The sequence below is a fragment of the Bos grunniens genome, chromosome 2 (assembly GCF_055505025.1).
Source record: "Bos grunniens cultivar Pamir isolate PY7600 chromosome 2, Bosgru_T2T1.0, whole genome shotgun sequence".
NCBI lineage: Eukaryota > Metazoa > Chordata > Mammalia > Artiodactyla > Bovidae > Bos > Bos grunniens.
In genome coordinates this window covers 130,997,141-131,014,285 of record NC_141166.1, presented here as the reverse complement: position 1 = coordinate 131,014,285, position 17,145 = coordinate 130,997,141, and the positions used below count along the sequence as shown (strand labels likewise).

The 17,145-nt window shown below is 42.8% G+C and overlaps 1 protein-coding gene and 1 long non-coding RNA gene across 13 annotated transcripts in view; one reads left to right on the top strand and one right to left on the bottom strand.

Annotated features, from left to right (window-relative positions):
- Window positions 1–830: 830 nt before the first annotated feature.
- Window positions 831–4,959, bottom strand: LOC147378750 (uncharacterized). The gene is made up of 2 exons (XR_015148954.1): window positions 4,821–4,959; window positions 831–3,849 (listed from the first exon to the last, which is right to left on the bottom strand). It is a non-coding gene; the product is annotated as an uncharacterized LOC147378750 (long non-coding RNA).
- A 5-nt stretch (window positions 4,960–4,964) lies between these two features.
- The window catches only part of HIBCH (3-hydroxyisobutyryl-CoA hydrolase), a 124,231-nt gene continuing 112,050 nt past the window's right edge, over window positions 4,965–17,145 (top strand). For 5 of the 12 annotated variants that reach the window (XM_086361990.1, XM_086362043.1, XM_086362017.1 and 2 more), the window contains exons 1-2: window positions 4,965–5,069; window positions 17,067–17,109. In XM_086361990.1, coding sequence (XP_086218116.1) covers window positions 5,035–5,069; window positions 17,067–17,109 — 78 coding nt within the window. In that variant the 5' untranslated portion in view covers window positions 4,965–5,034. Of the gene's footprint in view, window positions 5,070–15,056; window positions 17,110–17,145 lie in introns of all 12 variants that reach the window. The other 7 variants (XM_086361979.1, XM_086361998.1, XM_086361964.1 and 4 more) reach the window with 2 other exon arrangements.

The window sequence follows — 17,145 nt, the reverse complement described above, 5'->3', positions numbered from 1 at the left end:
CCTTGAGGCTAGAATTGAAGGCTGCCAACAGGCATGTGAGTGAGTTTGGAAGTGGGCTCTTCTGCCCCAGGAGAGCACTCAAATGACCATTGTCCCAGCTAACGAATTGACTGCAATCTCAGTGAAGATTCTGAGCCAGAACCATCCACCTAAGCCTCTCTCTGATTCCTGAGCCTCAGAATCAGAGACATAATAAATATTTGTTGTTTTAAGTTGCTAAACTCTGGGGTAATTTGTATCAGCAACTGATAATTATTGCATCAAACACTAATAAAAAGATAATCTAATTTAAAAATGAGCAAGAGAGTTAAAACTGCTACTTTACAGAAAAAGATAAAAAGTATATGAAAAAGTGCTCAATATCATTAGCTACAAGGGAAATGTAACTGAAAACCACAATGAGACAATACTATACACACACCAGTAGACTAAAATTAAAAAGACTGACAGCACAAAATATTGATAAGGATGTGGAGCAAACACAATTCTGTTTTTTTTTTTTTTAGGTTTGAGACATAATTCATGTATAATACAGATTTATCAATTTAAATTATGTAATTCAATAGTTTTTAGTTTAGTGCAACCATCACAATGGCTTTCCATGGTAACTCAGTGGTAAAAAATCCACCTGCCAATGCAGGAGATGCAGGAGACTCGGGTCTGATCCCTGGGTTGGGAAGAGCCCCTGGAGAAGGAAATGGCAACCCACTCCAGTACTCTTGCCTGGGAAATCCCATGAACAGAGGAGGCTGGCAGGTTACAGTCCATGGGTTCACAGAAGAGTCAGACATGACTTAGCAACTAAACAACAACAACAAAAAATCAGAACATATTTTGGAATATTTTTATTACACCAAAAAGAAACTCATATGACTTAGCTGTCACCCTCCAGTTGTCCCACCACTCCTCCCAAGCCCTAGGCAGCCACTAGTCTACTTTCAGTCTCTATATATTTGCTTGTTCTAGACACTCATATCACTGGAATCATAAAAAATGTCATCTATTGTGACTGGCTTCTTCACGTTGCAGTGTTTTCAAGGTTCATTTATGTGGTAGCATGTATCAACAGTTCATTTCTTTTTATTGTCAAATAATATTTTATTGTGTGCTTATATCACTTAAAAATCCACCAGTTAGGCCAACTTTTTCATGATTATAAAGAATGCTTTCATAAAGATTTGTGTGGACTATGTTTTCATTTCTCTTGGGTGTATATCCAGAAGTGGAATTGTTAGGTCTTGTGGTAACTCTGTGTTTAACCATTTAAGGGACTGTCAGACTTCTTTTCTGAAATGGCCATGGCATTTTACATTCCCACCAGTATTCAGGATTCCAATTTCTCCACCAACACCTGTTATTATCTGTCTTTTTGATTATAGCCATCCTAATAGGTGTGAAGTCACATCTCATCATGGTTTTGATTTGAATTTCCCTGATGGCCAATCATATTGAGCACCTTGTCATATGATTATTGATCATTTGTACATCCTCTTTGATCTTCCATGGTGGCTTAAACAGTAAAGAATCTATCTGCAGTGCAAGAAACCTGGGTTCCATCCCTGGGTCGGGAAGATCCCCTGGAGAAGGAAATGGCAATCCACTCCAGTATTCTTGCCTGGGAAATCCCGTGAACAGAGGAGCCTGGTGGGCTACAATCCACTGGGTAGCAAAGAATTGAACATGACTTAGTGACTAAACAACAACAACAACTTCTTTAGAGAACTGTTTTTTCAATCTGCTGTCCATCTAAAAAATTGGGCTATTTGTCATTTTTTACTGTTGAGTTGTTACAGTTCTTTACACATTGTAGATACCACCTCCTTACCATATATATCATTTGCAAATTTGTTTCCCATTCTGTGCATTGTCAGCAACTAGAATTCTTAACCTAAAATAATAAAAACACTGAAAAAGATTTTAGGTTACATAATTTGCCCAAGGTCACTAAATTCTTAGTGTGTTAGAGGCAGGTCAGGACTGAATACATAATTTGTGGAGCTTAGTGCAAAATGAAAATGCAGATTCCTTTGTTCAAAAATTATTAAAAGAATAGCAATAAAGCAAAGGCACAGTCCTTCTAAGCATGGGGCCCTGTAAGCCACAGATTACACACACATGAGGCTGGGGCATAGGGAAGATTTGAATTTTGGACTTATCATGGGAAAGCCCATGCTTTTCAAAGTAAACCATGCTGATGATTGTTCATTTTTTGTGCACACTAACTGACGGTGATGTCAGAGTTCAGTTCAGTCACTCAGTAGTGTCCGACTTTGCAACCCCATGGACTGCAGCACGAAAGTCTTCCCTGTCCATCATCAACTCCCGGAGTTTACTCGAACTCATGTCCATTGAGTTTATTATGCCATCCAACCATCTCATCCTCTGTCGTTCCCTTTTCCTTCTGCCTTCAATCTTTCCCAGCATCAGGGTCTTTTCAAGTGAATCAGTTCTTCACATCAGGTGGTCAAAGTATTGGAGTTTCAGCTTCAGCATCACTCCTTCCAATGAATATTCAGGACTGATTTCCTTTAGGACTGACTGGCTGGATCTCCTTGTAGTCCAAGGGACTCTCAAGAGTCTCCTCCAACACCACAGTTCAAAGCATCAATTCTTCAGTGCTCAGCTTTATAGTCCAACTGTCACATCCATACATGACTCCTGGAAAAACCATAGCTTTGACTAGATGGACTTTTGTTGACAAAGTAATGTCTCTGCTTTTTAATATGCTGTCTAGGTTGGTCATAGCTCTTCTTCCAAGGAGCAAGCGTCTTTCAATTTCTGCAGCCACCATCTGCAGTGATTTTGGAGCCCCAAAAAACAAAGTCTGACACTGTTTCCACTGTTTCCCCATCTATTTCCCATGAAGTGATGGGACCAGATGCCATGATCTTAGTTTTCTGAATGTTGAGCTTTAAGCCAAAATTTTCACTCTTCTCTTTCACCTTCATCAAGAGGCTCTTTAGTTCTTCTTCGCTTTCTCCCGGCAGTCTTGATTCCAGCTTATGCTTCACCCAGCCCAGCATTTCTCATGATATACTCTGCATATAAGTTAAATAAGCAGGGTGACAATATACAGTCTTGACATACTCCTTTCCCAATCTGGAACCAGTCTGGTGTTCCATGTCCAGTTCTAACTGTTGCTTCTCGACCTGCATACAGATTTCTCAGGAGGCAGGTCAGGTGGTCTGGTATTCCCATCTCTTGAAGAATGTTCCACAGTTTGTTGTGATCCACAGAGTCAAAGAATTTAGCATAGTCAATAAAACACGAGTAGGTATTTTTCTGGAACTCTCTTGCTTTTTTGATGATCCAGTGGATGTTGGCAATTTGATCTCTGGTTCCTCTGCCCTTTCTAAATCCAGCTTGAACATGTGGAAGTTTGCGGTTCAAGTACTGTTGAAGCCTGGCTTGGGGAATTTTGAGCATTATTTTGCTAGCATGTGAGATGAGTGCATTTGTGCCATAGTTTGAGCATTCTTTGGCGTTGCCTGCCTTTCTTCAGTCCCAAAGAAGGTGATGTCAGAGGGTGATGTCAAATAGCAATTTCCCACAACTGATTAAAAACTGAATTGGAAGTCAGGAGTTCTTTCTGTCGCCCTGTTTGTCCTCTGTTCAATGGTTATTTGGTAATTATATTTGAGGTAAGTAGAAAGGTAATTTTGGACCAAAGCCTTTACGGTATATCCACAGATGTCAAATTGCTGAGACTAACTCCTTCAAATTCCCTCTCTCTGAAATTCTTCCCTGAGTTCCACCTTCTTGATAAATCTATCAGTGCTTCAGTGGCGATGAAATGTTTGCTGAGGGACATCTGGGTGTATCAGGTGGCAGAGGACCAATCTTCTGTATCTATGTAATAGTGGATACCAGTGGATGAGTTAAATTTTGGTTTCATTGAAGAGTAGGCTACTTTCTAAGTGCAATTATGCTTTCACTGATAACAGTAACTTAGTTCAGTTGAAGACATATCTATCATCTCTTAAGGAGATAATTCTTGTCTGTCATTAAGACTGGGGAATTTATAACTTTTCCAAAAAACAGGAAATATTAATATCTCAATACTAATATTCTGCTGTTAGGCTAGCAAAAGATTACATAAATGTATTCTTATCACATATATTTCATCCATTTGATTCTCAGAATAGAGAGTAAGTTTATATTTTTTAAAATTAAAAACAAAATTTTTTTGACCCCACCGCCAGGCATGCGGGATCTTAGTTCTCAAATCAGGGATAAAATTTATGTCCTCTGAAGTGGCTGGCTGCACAGTTTTAACCACTGGACAGCTAACGAAGTCCTAAGCTTACATTTTTAATTTTAAAAAAGGCCTTAAAGCTCCAGAAAAGTCTCTTCTATCACTCTTCGATAGTCAAAGTAAGCTACCTTGACCGCTTGGGCTTTTCCCAACAGAGCCCCTAGCGAGCAATCTCCTCCCACGCTCCCTATCAGCCCGCCTCTGCTCTCTGACCGCGTCTTCACCCCCACCTCGACCTCCGCCTTCACCCGGCCCCGCTCCGCCCCCCGGCCCCGCTCCGCCCCCCGGCCCCGCTCCGCCCCCCGGCCCCGCTCCGCCCCCCGGCCCCGCTCCGCCCCCCGGCCCCGCTCCGCCCCGCGGCCCCGCTCCGCCCCCCGGCCCCGCTCCGCCCCCCGGCCCCGCTCCGCCCCCCGGCCCCGCTCCGCCCCCCGGCCCCGCTCCGCCCCCCGGCCCCGCTCCGCCCCCCGGCCCCGCTCCGCCCCCCGGCCCCGCTCCGCCCCCCGGCCCCGCTCCGCCCCCCGGCCCCGCTCCGCCCCCCGGCCCCGCTCCGCTGGGCCCAGCCCACCTCCTTTCTCTCTCAGTCCATTTCCTCAGCAGTTGTTCCCGCCCTGCCCCTTAGCGAGGCGCAGCGGAAAAGGCCTGCTCTAGGCCTCTCTAGCTCTCTGGAGGACTTGCCGTCTGTTTCCGGAGGCTTCCGGCGGCAGTAGGCGGGCCTGACGTGAAGAGCCACGCCAAGGGGGCTGCTCAGTCAGCGCTGATTTAGCTCGCGTGTTTTGGCAATGGGGTTGCAGAGGTTGTGCAGACTCATGTCGAGGTGAGTAAGCGAGCGGCTAAGGACAGCCTCGTCAGTTGCGCTTGCCCGGATGAAAAAGGTCGGGAGTGGGGACTGTCTGGCCTTGAAGTTTCTCATCGCCTTTGGAGACTCAGCTCTCAGACCCGACTCGCGCGGGTCATCCCTCCACCCACCTCCTCGCCTTACTCCTTCTAGCACCGTCTTCTCAGCATCGCCTTCGTTTTCTGCCTCTCTGGCTCTTAGGCAGCCTTGACCCCCGTTCCTTTCCTTCTTTAGTTGAGTAAGTTTGGGGGACACGCAGAGTTTCCACTTGGAGGAATTTTGTGGCATTTTTGGTGCTGCTAACAAACATTCGTGCTTTGCTAGGTGTCTCTGTGCTCGTGGTGTGATTGGTGTGCTAGGTGTCGCATGATTCCAGCGTTGGTATAGGTGTCTGAAACTTTGAGCCGTGTGTTGCGCACACACAGCTTGCCTTGGGGAAGTGTGTGTGCAAAGATGTTTAACGTTTGAAAGTGCTGCTTAATGCCACTGGAGCTCAGCTGAGAAAATCTGATAGCTATCACTGTAGGCAGGCAGGCAGGCTGCAGCAGTCCTGAGACCGTTTGCCTGCCCCCCGTGCATTACCAGGTAGCAGATGGGACCACTTGAAGGAGAACCGCTAATTGGCCTGACAGCTGAAATTCCTGGGGTTTTTTTAACCTTGGCTTTTGCCTTGGGGATAAGAGATGGGAGTGGTTTTTTCATTTAAGGATAGTTGAAATGGCAACCCACTCCAGTATCCTTGCCTTGAAAATTCCATGGATGAGGGGCCTGGTGGGCTGTAGTCCATGGAGTCGCCAAGAGTCGGATACGACGGAGCGGCTTCACTTCATTTTCAGGGCTTTAGAGGGGGCTTCCCAGGTGGCGCTAGTGGTCAGAAACCCACTTGCCTGTGCAGGAGACAGAAGAGACCATGGGTTCGATCCCTGGGTGGGGAAGAACTCCTGGAGGAGGAAATGGCAACCCACTACAGTGTTCTTGCCTGGAGAATCCCATGGACAGAGAAGACTGGCGGGTTATAGTCCATAGGGGCGCAAAGAGTCGGACACGACTAAAGCGACTTAGCATGCACAGCTTTAGAGCAATGTGTCTTGTCTTAACTTTGTATCCATGGGCCTGGGGGCTTCCCATGTGCGCTAATGGTAAAGAATCCGCCTGCCAGTGCAGGAGACATAAGAGAAGTGAGTTTGATCCCTGGGTCTGGAAGATCCTCTGGAGGAGGGCATGGCAACCCACTCCAGTATTCTTGCCTGGAGAATCTCATGGGCAGAGGAGCCTGATGGGCTTATAGTCCACAGGGTAGCAAAAAGTCGGACACAACTGAAGGGACAGCATGAATGGACACCGAGGACCTGGTGTTCAGTATTTGGGGAAAAAAAAAAAAATAGAAGAGTTGCTTTTGTTCTCTCTGTGTGGTTATTTTTTAAAAAATTTATTTACTTGTTTATTTTTATACCTTGAAATTAGTTGTCCCTGTGGCTCTAACCAGCTCACAGAGAGACTTGGCAGGTATAAAGAACAATCAGTTCTTTATAAAGAACAATCACTGCTGCTGCTTTTTTGAAGCTGTGAACAAATACCAGATTGTTTGAGAAACAAACTGGGAAGGCATATTTGTTAACAAAATTAAATGACTTGGGAAAGACTTTGTTATTCCCAGAGTTCAGGCTGGCTTTGTTCCTTCCAGTATTGCAAGGTGCACTAATTAGGCAAATCCTGGACCCATTTGGGGGTTTTGATCAGAGATGCATTTTCCAGGAGTAGGCCTGGTGTGGGTATTACCCTAGCAAAGCAGAGCACGGAGGCCAGTATCATCCAGTCTATAACAATGTAGTCTACAAATGTACTAAGTAATAGGGTGCCACAGTTTTCTGAGAGGAAGTAGGGTCTCTGTGCTGTGGTTGACATTGTTGTCCAGTCCTTGAAGTCCGGCTACCCTTGGCTGTTCGGCCAATGTCTTGCTTTCCTACTACCACTGTCCACTACTTATCTTGCCCTGGTGCCAATACAGCCCTTGGAATTTGTTGTCATTATTCCCCAATAAAGTACCTCTCTCTGAAGATAACTCTCAGGTTTGTATGACTAACCCTAATTTGTCCTGAGCTCCAGTACTATTCACAAACACCTGAATGTCTTCTTTGCACCTCAAATGTACATTTGGACGTAACTGCAACCCTTGTTCCACCTCTGCACTTTCAACTTCTTAGTACTGTCCATCCTTTTAGATTCCTAAAGTTATCTAAGTTCTCCCACGCGCTCAATCCTTATCTCTTCCTGCTCATTTGAATTTGAACACACTTCTTATGTTCACTTTGTGGAAACTTGATTTATCTCTTGTTCAGTCGCCAAGCTGTGTCCAGCTTTTTGTGACCCCGTGGACTCAGCTCTTCAGACTTCACTGCCCTTCACCATCTCCCTGAGTTTACTCAAACTCATGTCCATTGAGTTGGTGATGCCATCCAACCATCTAATCCTCTGTTGTCCCCTTCTCCTCCTGCCTTCAGTCTTTCCCAGCATCAGGATCTTTTGCAGTGAGTCAGCTCTTTGAATCAGGTGGCCAAAGTATTGGAGTTTCAGCTTCAGTATGAGTCCTTCCAATGAATATTCAGGACTGATTTCCTTTAGGATGGACTGGTTTGATCTCCTTTGTGGGAATTTTCTTCCCGGGACTTGGAAACAGTGAACCTGAAAGAATAACACTTGGACAGTCTCTGCAAGGACTGACAATTTTATTTCTGCAGTCAAGCCTTTTTATAGGAGCAAGGAACAAAGAGCTTAGAGCATACGGCCAGCAGAGCACGTACAAGGCTAAGATATAATCAGTAAAAGATACTTCAAGGAACAGCGTGTTCTTAACGACCCATGTGTTTATCCATGACCCATTTTCTCAAGCAATGTTTTTAACGTTTAATTGCTAAATTTTGGCGCCGAGCATAGCCAAAGGCAGGAAATGTTTTTCAACTATCAATACACAATGCCTGGGTACTTCTGGCCCTTCACCATTTCCCCGAGGACCTTCTCCTTCAAGGCTATTTTGCATTGCACCTCCCAACATCCTTGCTGTCCAGGGGACTCTCAAGAGTCTTATCCAGCACTACAGATCAAAAGCATCAATTCTTTGGTGCTCAGCCTTCTTTATGATACAACTCTCACATCTGTACATGACTGCTGATTTATCTCTTATCTCTTTGCAATTTGAATAGTTTCTGCACATGACTGCCATGTTAATCTTGTGAAAGTTTACTTCAGTGCCATCCATTTCTCTGCTCAGAAGCTTTTAGAGGTATCCTCTTAGCTATGGCAACCTCCTTCAAAAGATCCCGTGCATGTACTGCTACATTCACTGCCCCCACCCCTGCAGCAGGCCGCCACCAACCCATGCCTCCACTGGAGACTCCTGGACACTCCTCAGCAAGTCTGGGTCAGTCTCATGTGGGGTCATTGCTCCTTTTTTCTGGGTCCTGGTGCACAAAAGGTTCTGTTTGTGCCCTCCAAGAATCTTTTTCCCAGTCCTGTGTAAGTTCTGGCAGCTCTATGGTGGGGTTAATGGCAAGAATGAATGTTGACATTTTAGGAATCAGTGAACTAAAATGGACTGGAATGGGTGAATTTAACTCAGATGACCATTATATCTACTACTGTGGGCAAGAATCCCTTAGAAGAAATGGAGTAGCCATCATAGTCAACAAGAGTCTGAAATGCAGTGCTTGGATGCAGTCTCAAAAACGACAGAATGATCTCTGTTTGTTTCCAAGGCAAACCATTCAATATCATGGTAATCCAAGTCTATGTCCCAACGAGTAATGCTGAAGAAGCTGAAGTTGAATGGTTCTATGAAGACCTTCAAGACCGTTTAGAACTAACACCCAAAAAAGATGTTGTTTTCATTATAGGGGACTGGAATGCAAAAGTAGGAAGTCGAGAAACACCTGGAGTAACAGGCAAATTTGGCCTTGGAGTACAGAACAAAGCAGGGCAAAGGGTAATAGAGTTTTGCCAAGAGAACTCACTGGTCATAGCAAACACCCTCTTCCAACAACACAAGAGAAGACTCTATACATGGACATCTCCAGATGGTCAATACTGAAATCAGATTGATTATATTCTTTGCAGGCAAAGATGGAGAAGCTCTATACAGTCAGCAAAAACAAGACCAGGAGCTGAGTGTCGCTCAGATCATGAACTCCTTATTGCCAAATTCAGACTTAAATTGAAGAAAGTAGGGAAAACCACTAGACCATTTAAGTATGACCTAAATCAAATCCCTTACGATTATACAGTGGAAGTGAGAAATAGATTCGGGGGATTAGATCTGGTAGACAGTGCCTGATGAACTATGGAATGAGGTTCGTGACATTGTACAGGAGACAGGGATCAAGAACATCCTCAAGAAAAAGAAAAGCAAAAAAGCAGAATGGCTGTATGAGGAAGCCTTTCAAATAGCCATGAAAAGAAGAGAAGTGAAAAGCAAAAGAGAAAAGGAAAGATATACTTATTTGAATGCACAGTTCCAAAGAATAGCAAGGAGAGAAAAGAAAGCCTTCCTCAGAGATCAGTGCAAAGAAGTAGAGGAAAACAATAGAATGGGAAAGACTAATGATCTCTTCATGAAAATTAGAGATACCCAGTGAGCATTTTATGCAAAGATGGGCTCAGTAAAGGACAGAAATGGTATGGACCTAACAGAAGCAGAAGATATTAAGAAGAGGTGGCAAGAATACACAGAACTAAACAAAAGAGATCTTCATGACCCAGATAATCATGATGGTATGCTCACTCACCTAGAGCCAGACATCCTGGAATGTGAAGTCAAGTGGGCCTTAGGAAGCATCACTATGAACAAAGCTAGTGGAGGTGATGGAATTCCAGTTGATCTATTTCAAATCCTAAAAGATGATGCTGTGAAAGTGCTGCACTCAATATGCCAGCAAATTTGGAAAACTCAACAGTGGCCACAGGACTGGAAAGGGTCAGTTTTCATTCCAATCCCAAAGAAAAGCAATGCCAAAGAATGCTCAAACTACTGCAGAAGTGCACCCATCTCACACACTAATAAAGTAATGCTCAAAATTCTCCAAGCCAGGCTTCAACAGGATGTGAACCGTGAACTTCCAGATGTTCAAGCAGGATTTAGAAAAAGCAGAGGAACCAGACATCAAATTGCTAACATCCGTTGGATTTTGAAAAAGCAAGAGAGTTCCAGAAAAACATCTACTTCTGTTTTATTGACTATGCCAAAGTCTTTAACTGTGTGGATCACAACAAACTGGAAAATTCTTCAAGAGATGGAAATAGCAGACCTTCTGACCTGCCTCCTGAGAAATCTGTATGCAGGTCAGGAAGCAACAGTTAGAACTGGACATGGAACAACAGACTGGTTCCAAATAGGAAAAGCAGTATGTCAAGGCTGTATATTTTCACCCTACTTATTTAACTTAACAATAACCTCAGATATGCAGATGACACCACCCTTATGGCAGAAAGTGCAGAGGAACTCAAAAGCCTCTTGATGAAAGTGAAAGAGGAGATTGAAAAAGTTGGCTTAAAGCTCAACATTCAGAAAACTAAGATCATGGCATCTGGTCCCATCACTGCATGGGAAATAGATGGGGAAACAGTGGAAACAGTGTCAGACTTTATTTTTCTGGGCTCCAAAATCACTACAGATGGTGACTGCAGCCATGAAATTAAAAGATGCTTACTCCTTGGAAGGAAAGTTATGACCAACCTAGATAGCATATTCAAAAGCAGAGACATTACTTTGCCAACAAAGGTCCGTCTAGTCAAGGCTATGGTTTTTCCTGTGGTCATGTATGGATGTGAGAGTTGGACTGTGAAGAAAGCTGAGTGCCGAAGAATTGATGCATTTGAACTGTGGTGTTGGAGAAGACTCTTGAGAGTCCCTTGGACTGCAAGGAGATCCAAGCAGTCCATTCTGAAGGAGATCAGCCCTGGGATTTCTTTGGAAGGAATGATGCTAAAGCTGAAACTCCAGTACTTTGGACACTTCCTGCGAAGAGTTGACTCATTGGAAAAGACTCTGATGCTGGGAGGGATTGGGGGCAAGAGGAGAAGGGGATGACAGAGGATGAGATGGCTGGATGGCATCACTGACTTGATGGACGTGAGTCTGAGTGAACTCCGGGAGTTGGTGATGGACAGGGAGGACTGGCGTGCTGCAATTCATGGGGTCGCAAAGAGTTGGACATGACTGAGTGACTGATCTGATCTGCTCTGATTTAACTTATATGCAGAGTATATCATGCAAAATGCCAGGCTGGATGAAGCACAAGCTGCAATCAAGATTGCGGGGAGAATTATCAATAACCTCAGATATGCAGATGACACCACCCTTATGGCAGAAGGTGAAGAACAAAGCCTTTTGATGAAAGTGAAAGAGAAGGGTGAAAAAGTTGGCTTAAAACTCAGCAGTCAGAAACCATAAGATCATGGTTTCTGGTCCCATCACTTCATGGCAAATAGATGGGGAAACAGTGGAAACAGTGACAGACTTTATTTTTGGGGGGCTCCAAAATCACTGCAGATGGTGACTGTAGGCATGAAATTAAAAGACGCTTGCTCCTTGGAAGAAAAGATATGACTGACCTAGGTGAAGTCGCTCAGTCATGTCCGACTCTTTGCGACCCTGTGGACTATGTAGCCTACCAGGCTTCTACATCCATGAGATTCTCCAGGCAAGAATACTGGAGTGGGTTACTGTTTCGTTCTCCAGGGGATCTTCCCTACCCAGGGATCGAACCCGGGTCTACCGCATTGGAGGCAGACGCTTTAACCTCTGAGCCACCAGGGAAGCCCTATCGACCTAGACAATATATTAAAAAGCAGAGACATTATTTTGCCAACAAAGGTCTGTCTCTTCAACAGAATGGTTTTTCCAGTAGTCATGTATGAATGTGAGAGTTGGGCTATAAAAAAAACCTGAGTGCCGAAGAATTGATGCTTTTGAACTGTGGTGTTGGAGAAGACTCTTCAGAGTTCCTTGGACTGAACCAGGCCAATCTAAAGGAAATCAGTGCTGAATATTCATTGGAAAGACTGATGCTGAAGCTGAAACTTCAACACTTTGACCACCTGATGGGAAGAACTGACTCATTGGAAAAGACCCTGATGCTGGGCAAGATTGAAGGCGGGAGGAGAAGGGGATGACAGAAGATGAGATGGTTGGATGGCATCACCGTCTCAATGGACATGAGTTCGAGTAAACTCTGGGAGTTGGTGATGGACATGGAGGCCTGGTGTGCTACAGTCCATGGGGTTGCAAAGAGTCGGACATGACTGAGCAACTGAACTGAACTGAACTTAGCTATGGAATTAAATAAAAACTTCCCAGCCTTGGTTTCAACGATTTGACCCCAGTTTACCTCATGAATTCAATGGTACTTACTCTTCTGTTAACAGCTCCTGGGAGATAGTATTCTAGGCGCTTCTCTTATCCTGTGGCCAAACTAGACTACTTGTTCTTATTGTTTCTTACTTCAGGTCCTTGAAATCCAGGGGGATCAGATGAGAAACAGATATTTAAATAGAAGTAATATTTATCAGCTCTGGTAAGTGTGTTAAAGGAAAAGAGAACCAGGTTTAGAAGGAAGTGAGAGATCAGGGAGCCTCTTCAAAGGGATTGATCTCTTTTAAGTTGTTAGTAACACTCATTCCCTTCATCTTCTCTGTGGTTTGCTGAACTGTATTCTTTTGGTTTGGTTCTTGGTCTGCCTCTCTTTACTCTTACGTAGTTGTTTCTGAAGACTCAATACTTGATTCAATTTTGTTTTCCTATGCTGAAAGTGAGAGTTAGTCACTCAGTTATGTCGGACTCCTGGAGTTTGCTCAAACTCAAGTCTATTGAGTTGGTAATGCCATCCAACCGTCTCATCCTCTGTCGTCCCCTTCTCCTCGTGCTGTCAGTCTTTCCCAGCATCAGGGTCTTTTCCAGTGAGTCAGCTCTTTGAATCAGGTGGCCAAAGTATTGGAGCTTCAACATCATCCTTACAATGAAGGAAGGACCCCATGGACTGCAGCTCCTTTCTGTTCGAAGAGTCCCAAACTCATATGCAGATGCTCAGATGGGAGCATTGAGTGGTGCTAGCTGGTGGGGATGAGCAGGGAACCGGTGAGCAATCGAGGGGGCTTCCCTGGTGGCTCAGTAGTAAGGAATCTGCCTGCCAGTGCAGGAGACTTGGATTCGATCCTGGGTTGGGAAGATCCCCTGGAGAAAGAAATGGCAGTCCACTCCAGTATTCTTGCCTGGGAAATCTCTCGGACAGAGGAGCCTGGTGGGCTACAGTCCATGGGGCTGCAAAAAGTCAGACGTGACTTAGCGACTGAACAAGTGAGCAATAAAGAGCCCTCTGTCTCAAGGAGGCAGCTTTTCTGCCTTGGGCATTGTTGCCATTGTGAAACCTAGTCCCAGTGTTTCCATAACTATCAATATTTCTGGAAAGACTGGAAAACTCCATTTTTAAGTGAAATCTCTTGATTTTTTAATCTTCATAATTTTAAAATCCTGCTAACTATACAACATGTTTGTCAGCACAGGAAGCCTTCAGGCCACGGTTCTTAGCTGCAACTTTCTAATTTATTCCCCATAGAGAACTGAGAGGTGTGTATGCCTCAGTGATTGTCTATGCATGTGACTTGTTGACAAGTCTTTAGCTAACTTTTCTTTCAAACTCCAGTCTCTTCTCCACTCACTGTTGAATATTTTTACTTATACCATTACAAATTCAAGAAATTAAAAATGGAATTCATATTTCATTCTACAAACTAGCTAGTTTCCTTTCCAACCTTTTCAGTACCTATTTCTCCTGATTCTCTTGGCTTGAAATCTTGGGATCATTTTTGGCATAATTCTTTTTCTTTTCCGTTGAGTTTTTACTTGATAATAACTCTGTAAATCATGCTTTTGTTTCCACAATTGCTTTTCATCAGTTCATGTCTGAATTACTTGGCCTTGGACTTGATCTTCTATTCTATTCATATTCTACTTTGCCTATTTCTGCTGTAATAATCTTCATTAAGCACTGTTTTTATTATATTGTCATCTTAAACAGGTTCACTGAAAGTTAATTTTGTAAGCCCGTGTGTGTGTGTGTGTGTGTGTGTCGATAATCAAAAATTTCATAAATGATAAGGTTCTCATTCTTCTTAGTTGTTTTTAACCTTAGCATGTATCAGGATTACCTGAAGGGTTTGTTAAACATAGATTTCTGAGCCTTACCGCACAGTGTCTGATTCAGTAGGTGTGGATGGGGTCATATATTTGCATTTCTACCATGTTCCCAGGTAAACTGATGATGTAGGGCCAGGGGCCACTTTTGGAACAACTGCTGCTGGCAGTAGAGTTGACCATCGTGTGAAGAAAGTAAGCCTTATAAAGAGAATTAGTAAATTAGCAGTAGCTGGGATGTGCATGCCTCTTCCCTTCCACCAGATGGCACTCTGGGAGCCAATAGGAAGGAATATGAAGATCATAAATTCAGAATTACTAGGAGACTCTGAACATGCAGATACATTTTTGAGTTATAAAAGTTAATACCAGTTTAAAAATAATAGTTGAGTATAAATTGGAATATATAGAACTAATAGATTATATAGAATCTGGCAGGAAACTTAGTTGTACTTAAGTTTATTTTCTATTTGCTTTATAGTAATTGGTCCAGAGATTTTTTGACCTGTAAAGGTGATACATAGTGGTTTGAACTGATGTTTTATAGTTTTATATTAACTTTCCTCAAATGAAATAAAATTTTTTTTGTGCTCATTGATTTATTCACCTTTTCCCCTTTATTGTGGACTTGAATTTTCACTACTGGAATGGTGGAACAAATTTGGGGTAGTTTCTTTTTAAAAAAATTTTTTATTGGAATATAGCTGCTTTACAGTGTTGTGTCAGTTTCTGCTACACAGCAAAGTACATCATTTATACATACACATATATCTACTCTTTTTTAGATTTCCTTCCCATGTTCAGTTCAGTTCAGTCGCTCAGTTGTGTCCGACTCTTCGCGACCCCATGAATCGCAGCACGCCAGGCCTCCCTGTCCATCACCAACTCCCGGAGTTCACTCAGACTCACGTCCATCCAGTCAGTGATGCCATGCAGCCATCTCATCCTCTGTCGTCCCCTTCTCCTCCTGCCCGCAATTCCTCCCAGCATCAGAGTCTTTTCCAATGAGTCAACTCTTCTCATGAGGTGGCCAAAGTACTGGAGTTTCAGCTTTAGCATCATTCCTTCCAAAGAAATCCCAGGGCTGATCTCCTTCAGAATGGACTGGTTGGATCTCCTTGCAGTCCAAGGGACTCTCGAGTCTTCTCCAACACCACAGCTCAAAAGCATCAATTCTTCAGCGCTCAGCCTTCTTCACAGTCCAACTCTCACATCCATACATGACCACAGGAAAAACCATAGCCTTGACTAGACGGACCTCTGTTGGCAAAGTAATGTCTCTGCTTTTGAATATGCTATCTAGGTTGGCCATAACTTTTCTTTCAAGGAGTAAGTGTCTTTTAATTTCATGGCTGCAGTCACCATCTGCAGTGATTTTGGAGCCCAAGAAAATAAAGTCTGTCACTGTTTCCACTGTTTCCCCATCTATTTCCCATGAAATGATGGGACCAGATGCCATGATCTTAGTTTTCTGAATGTTGAGCTTTAAGCCAACTTTTTCACTCTCCTCTTTCACTTTCATCAAGAGGCTTTTTAGTTCCTTTTCACTTTCTGGCATAAGGGTGGTGTCATCAGGTCACCACAGATCATTGAGTAGAGTTCCCTGTGCTAAATAGTAGGTTCTCATTAGTTACCTGTTTTATATATAGTAGTGTATATGTCACTCCCAGTCTCTGAATTTGTCCCCCTGTCTCTGCTGTAACCATAATGTTCTTGCATCTATAACTCTATTTCTGTTTTGTCAATAAGTTCATCACAGTTATTCTGGGGGACTTCCCTGTGGTCTAGTGGCTAAGACTCCTGTGTTCCCAATCAAACCTAGGATCAAACTCCTGGATTTGATCCCTAATCAGGAAACTAGCTTCCACATGCCTCAACTAAGAACCGGCATAGTCAAATAAATATTAAAAAAAAAAAAAAAAAAGTTCAGTGTTATTCTGGATCTAAAAAAAAAAAAAAGAAATTAGCACTTAACTTTTTTGATACTTAATTTTTCTTTCTGGAAGGTTTTGAGTTAAGTTGAAATAAGTTTTAGAAATGGTGCTTTAGGGTAAGTATAATTCAGATTTTAAAAGTCTATATGAAATTTATTTTAGAAATGCTCCTAAATAAGCTAGAATCTATCACTTCAGATTTATTGATTTTAATGATAACTTGTCTGCACTTTGGAATCATATAGGAGGAGCTTCAAACAAAATACGTGTCCTATTTTGTTATGTTAGGACACAATATGTCTGTATCCTTCCATAGTTTTCAGAATGTCCTATGCTTGGGATCACAATATATAGCCTTTTCAGATTGACTGCTTTTGCTTAGCAGTGTGCATTTAAGGTTCCTCTGTTTTTTTGTTTTTTTAATGGAATAGTGTTGTTTCTTTTTATTGCTGAGTAGTATTTCATTGTATATATATACACCACAGTTTGTTTATCCATTCAGCTATTGAAGGACCTCTTGGTTACATCCACATTTTGGCTAATATGAATAAAGCTATCATCAACATTTACGTGTAGGTGGACATAAGTTTTTAGCTCATTTGGGTAAATACCAAGGAGTGCAATAGCTGGGTCATATGATAAGAGTATGTTTAGTTTTTTAAGAAACTACCAAAATTTCTTTGAAAGTGGCTGTATTGTTTTGTGTTCATACCACAATGAATGAATTAAACTTTTTTAAAAAATTTTTTGTTCTAATAACTGTTCAAAGAAGCTAAAGCAAACAAAAGGGAATGTTGTATTTATACATTGAAACATGACTATCCACATTACTGTGTTCATTGTATTCTACATTTGTTTCAGGTTTAATTCATATAAAAGGACTAATATCATACTGCAGCATTTGGTAAGTTTGGATTTTGTTTTTCTGGCATATTTATTT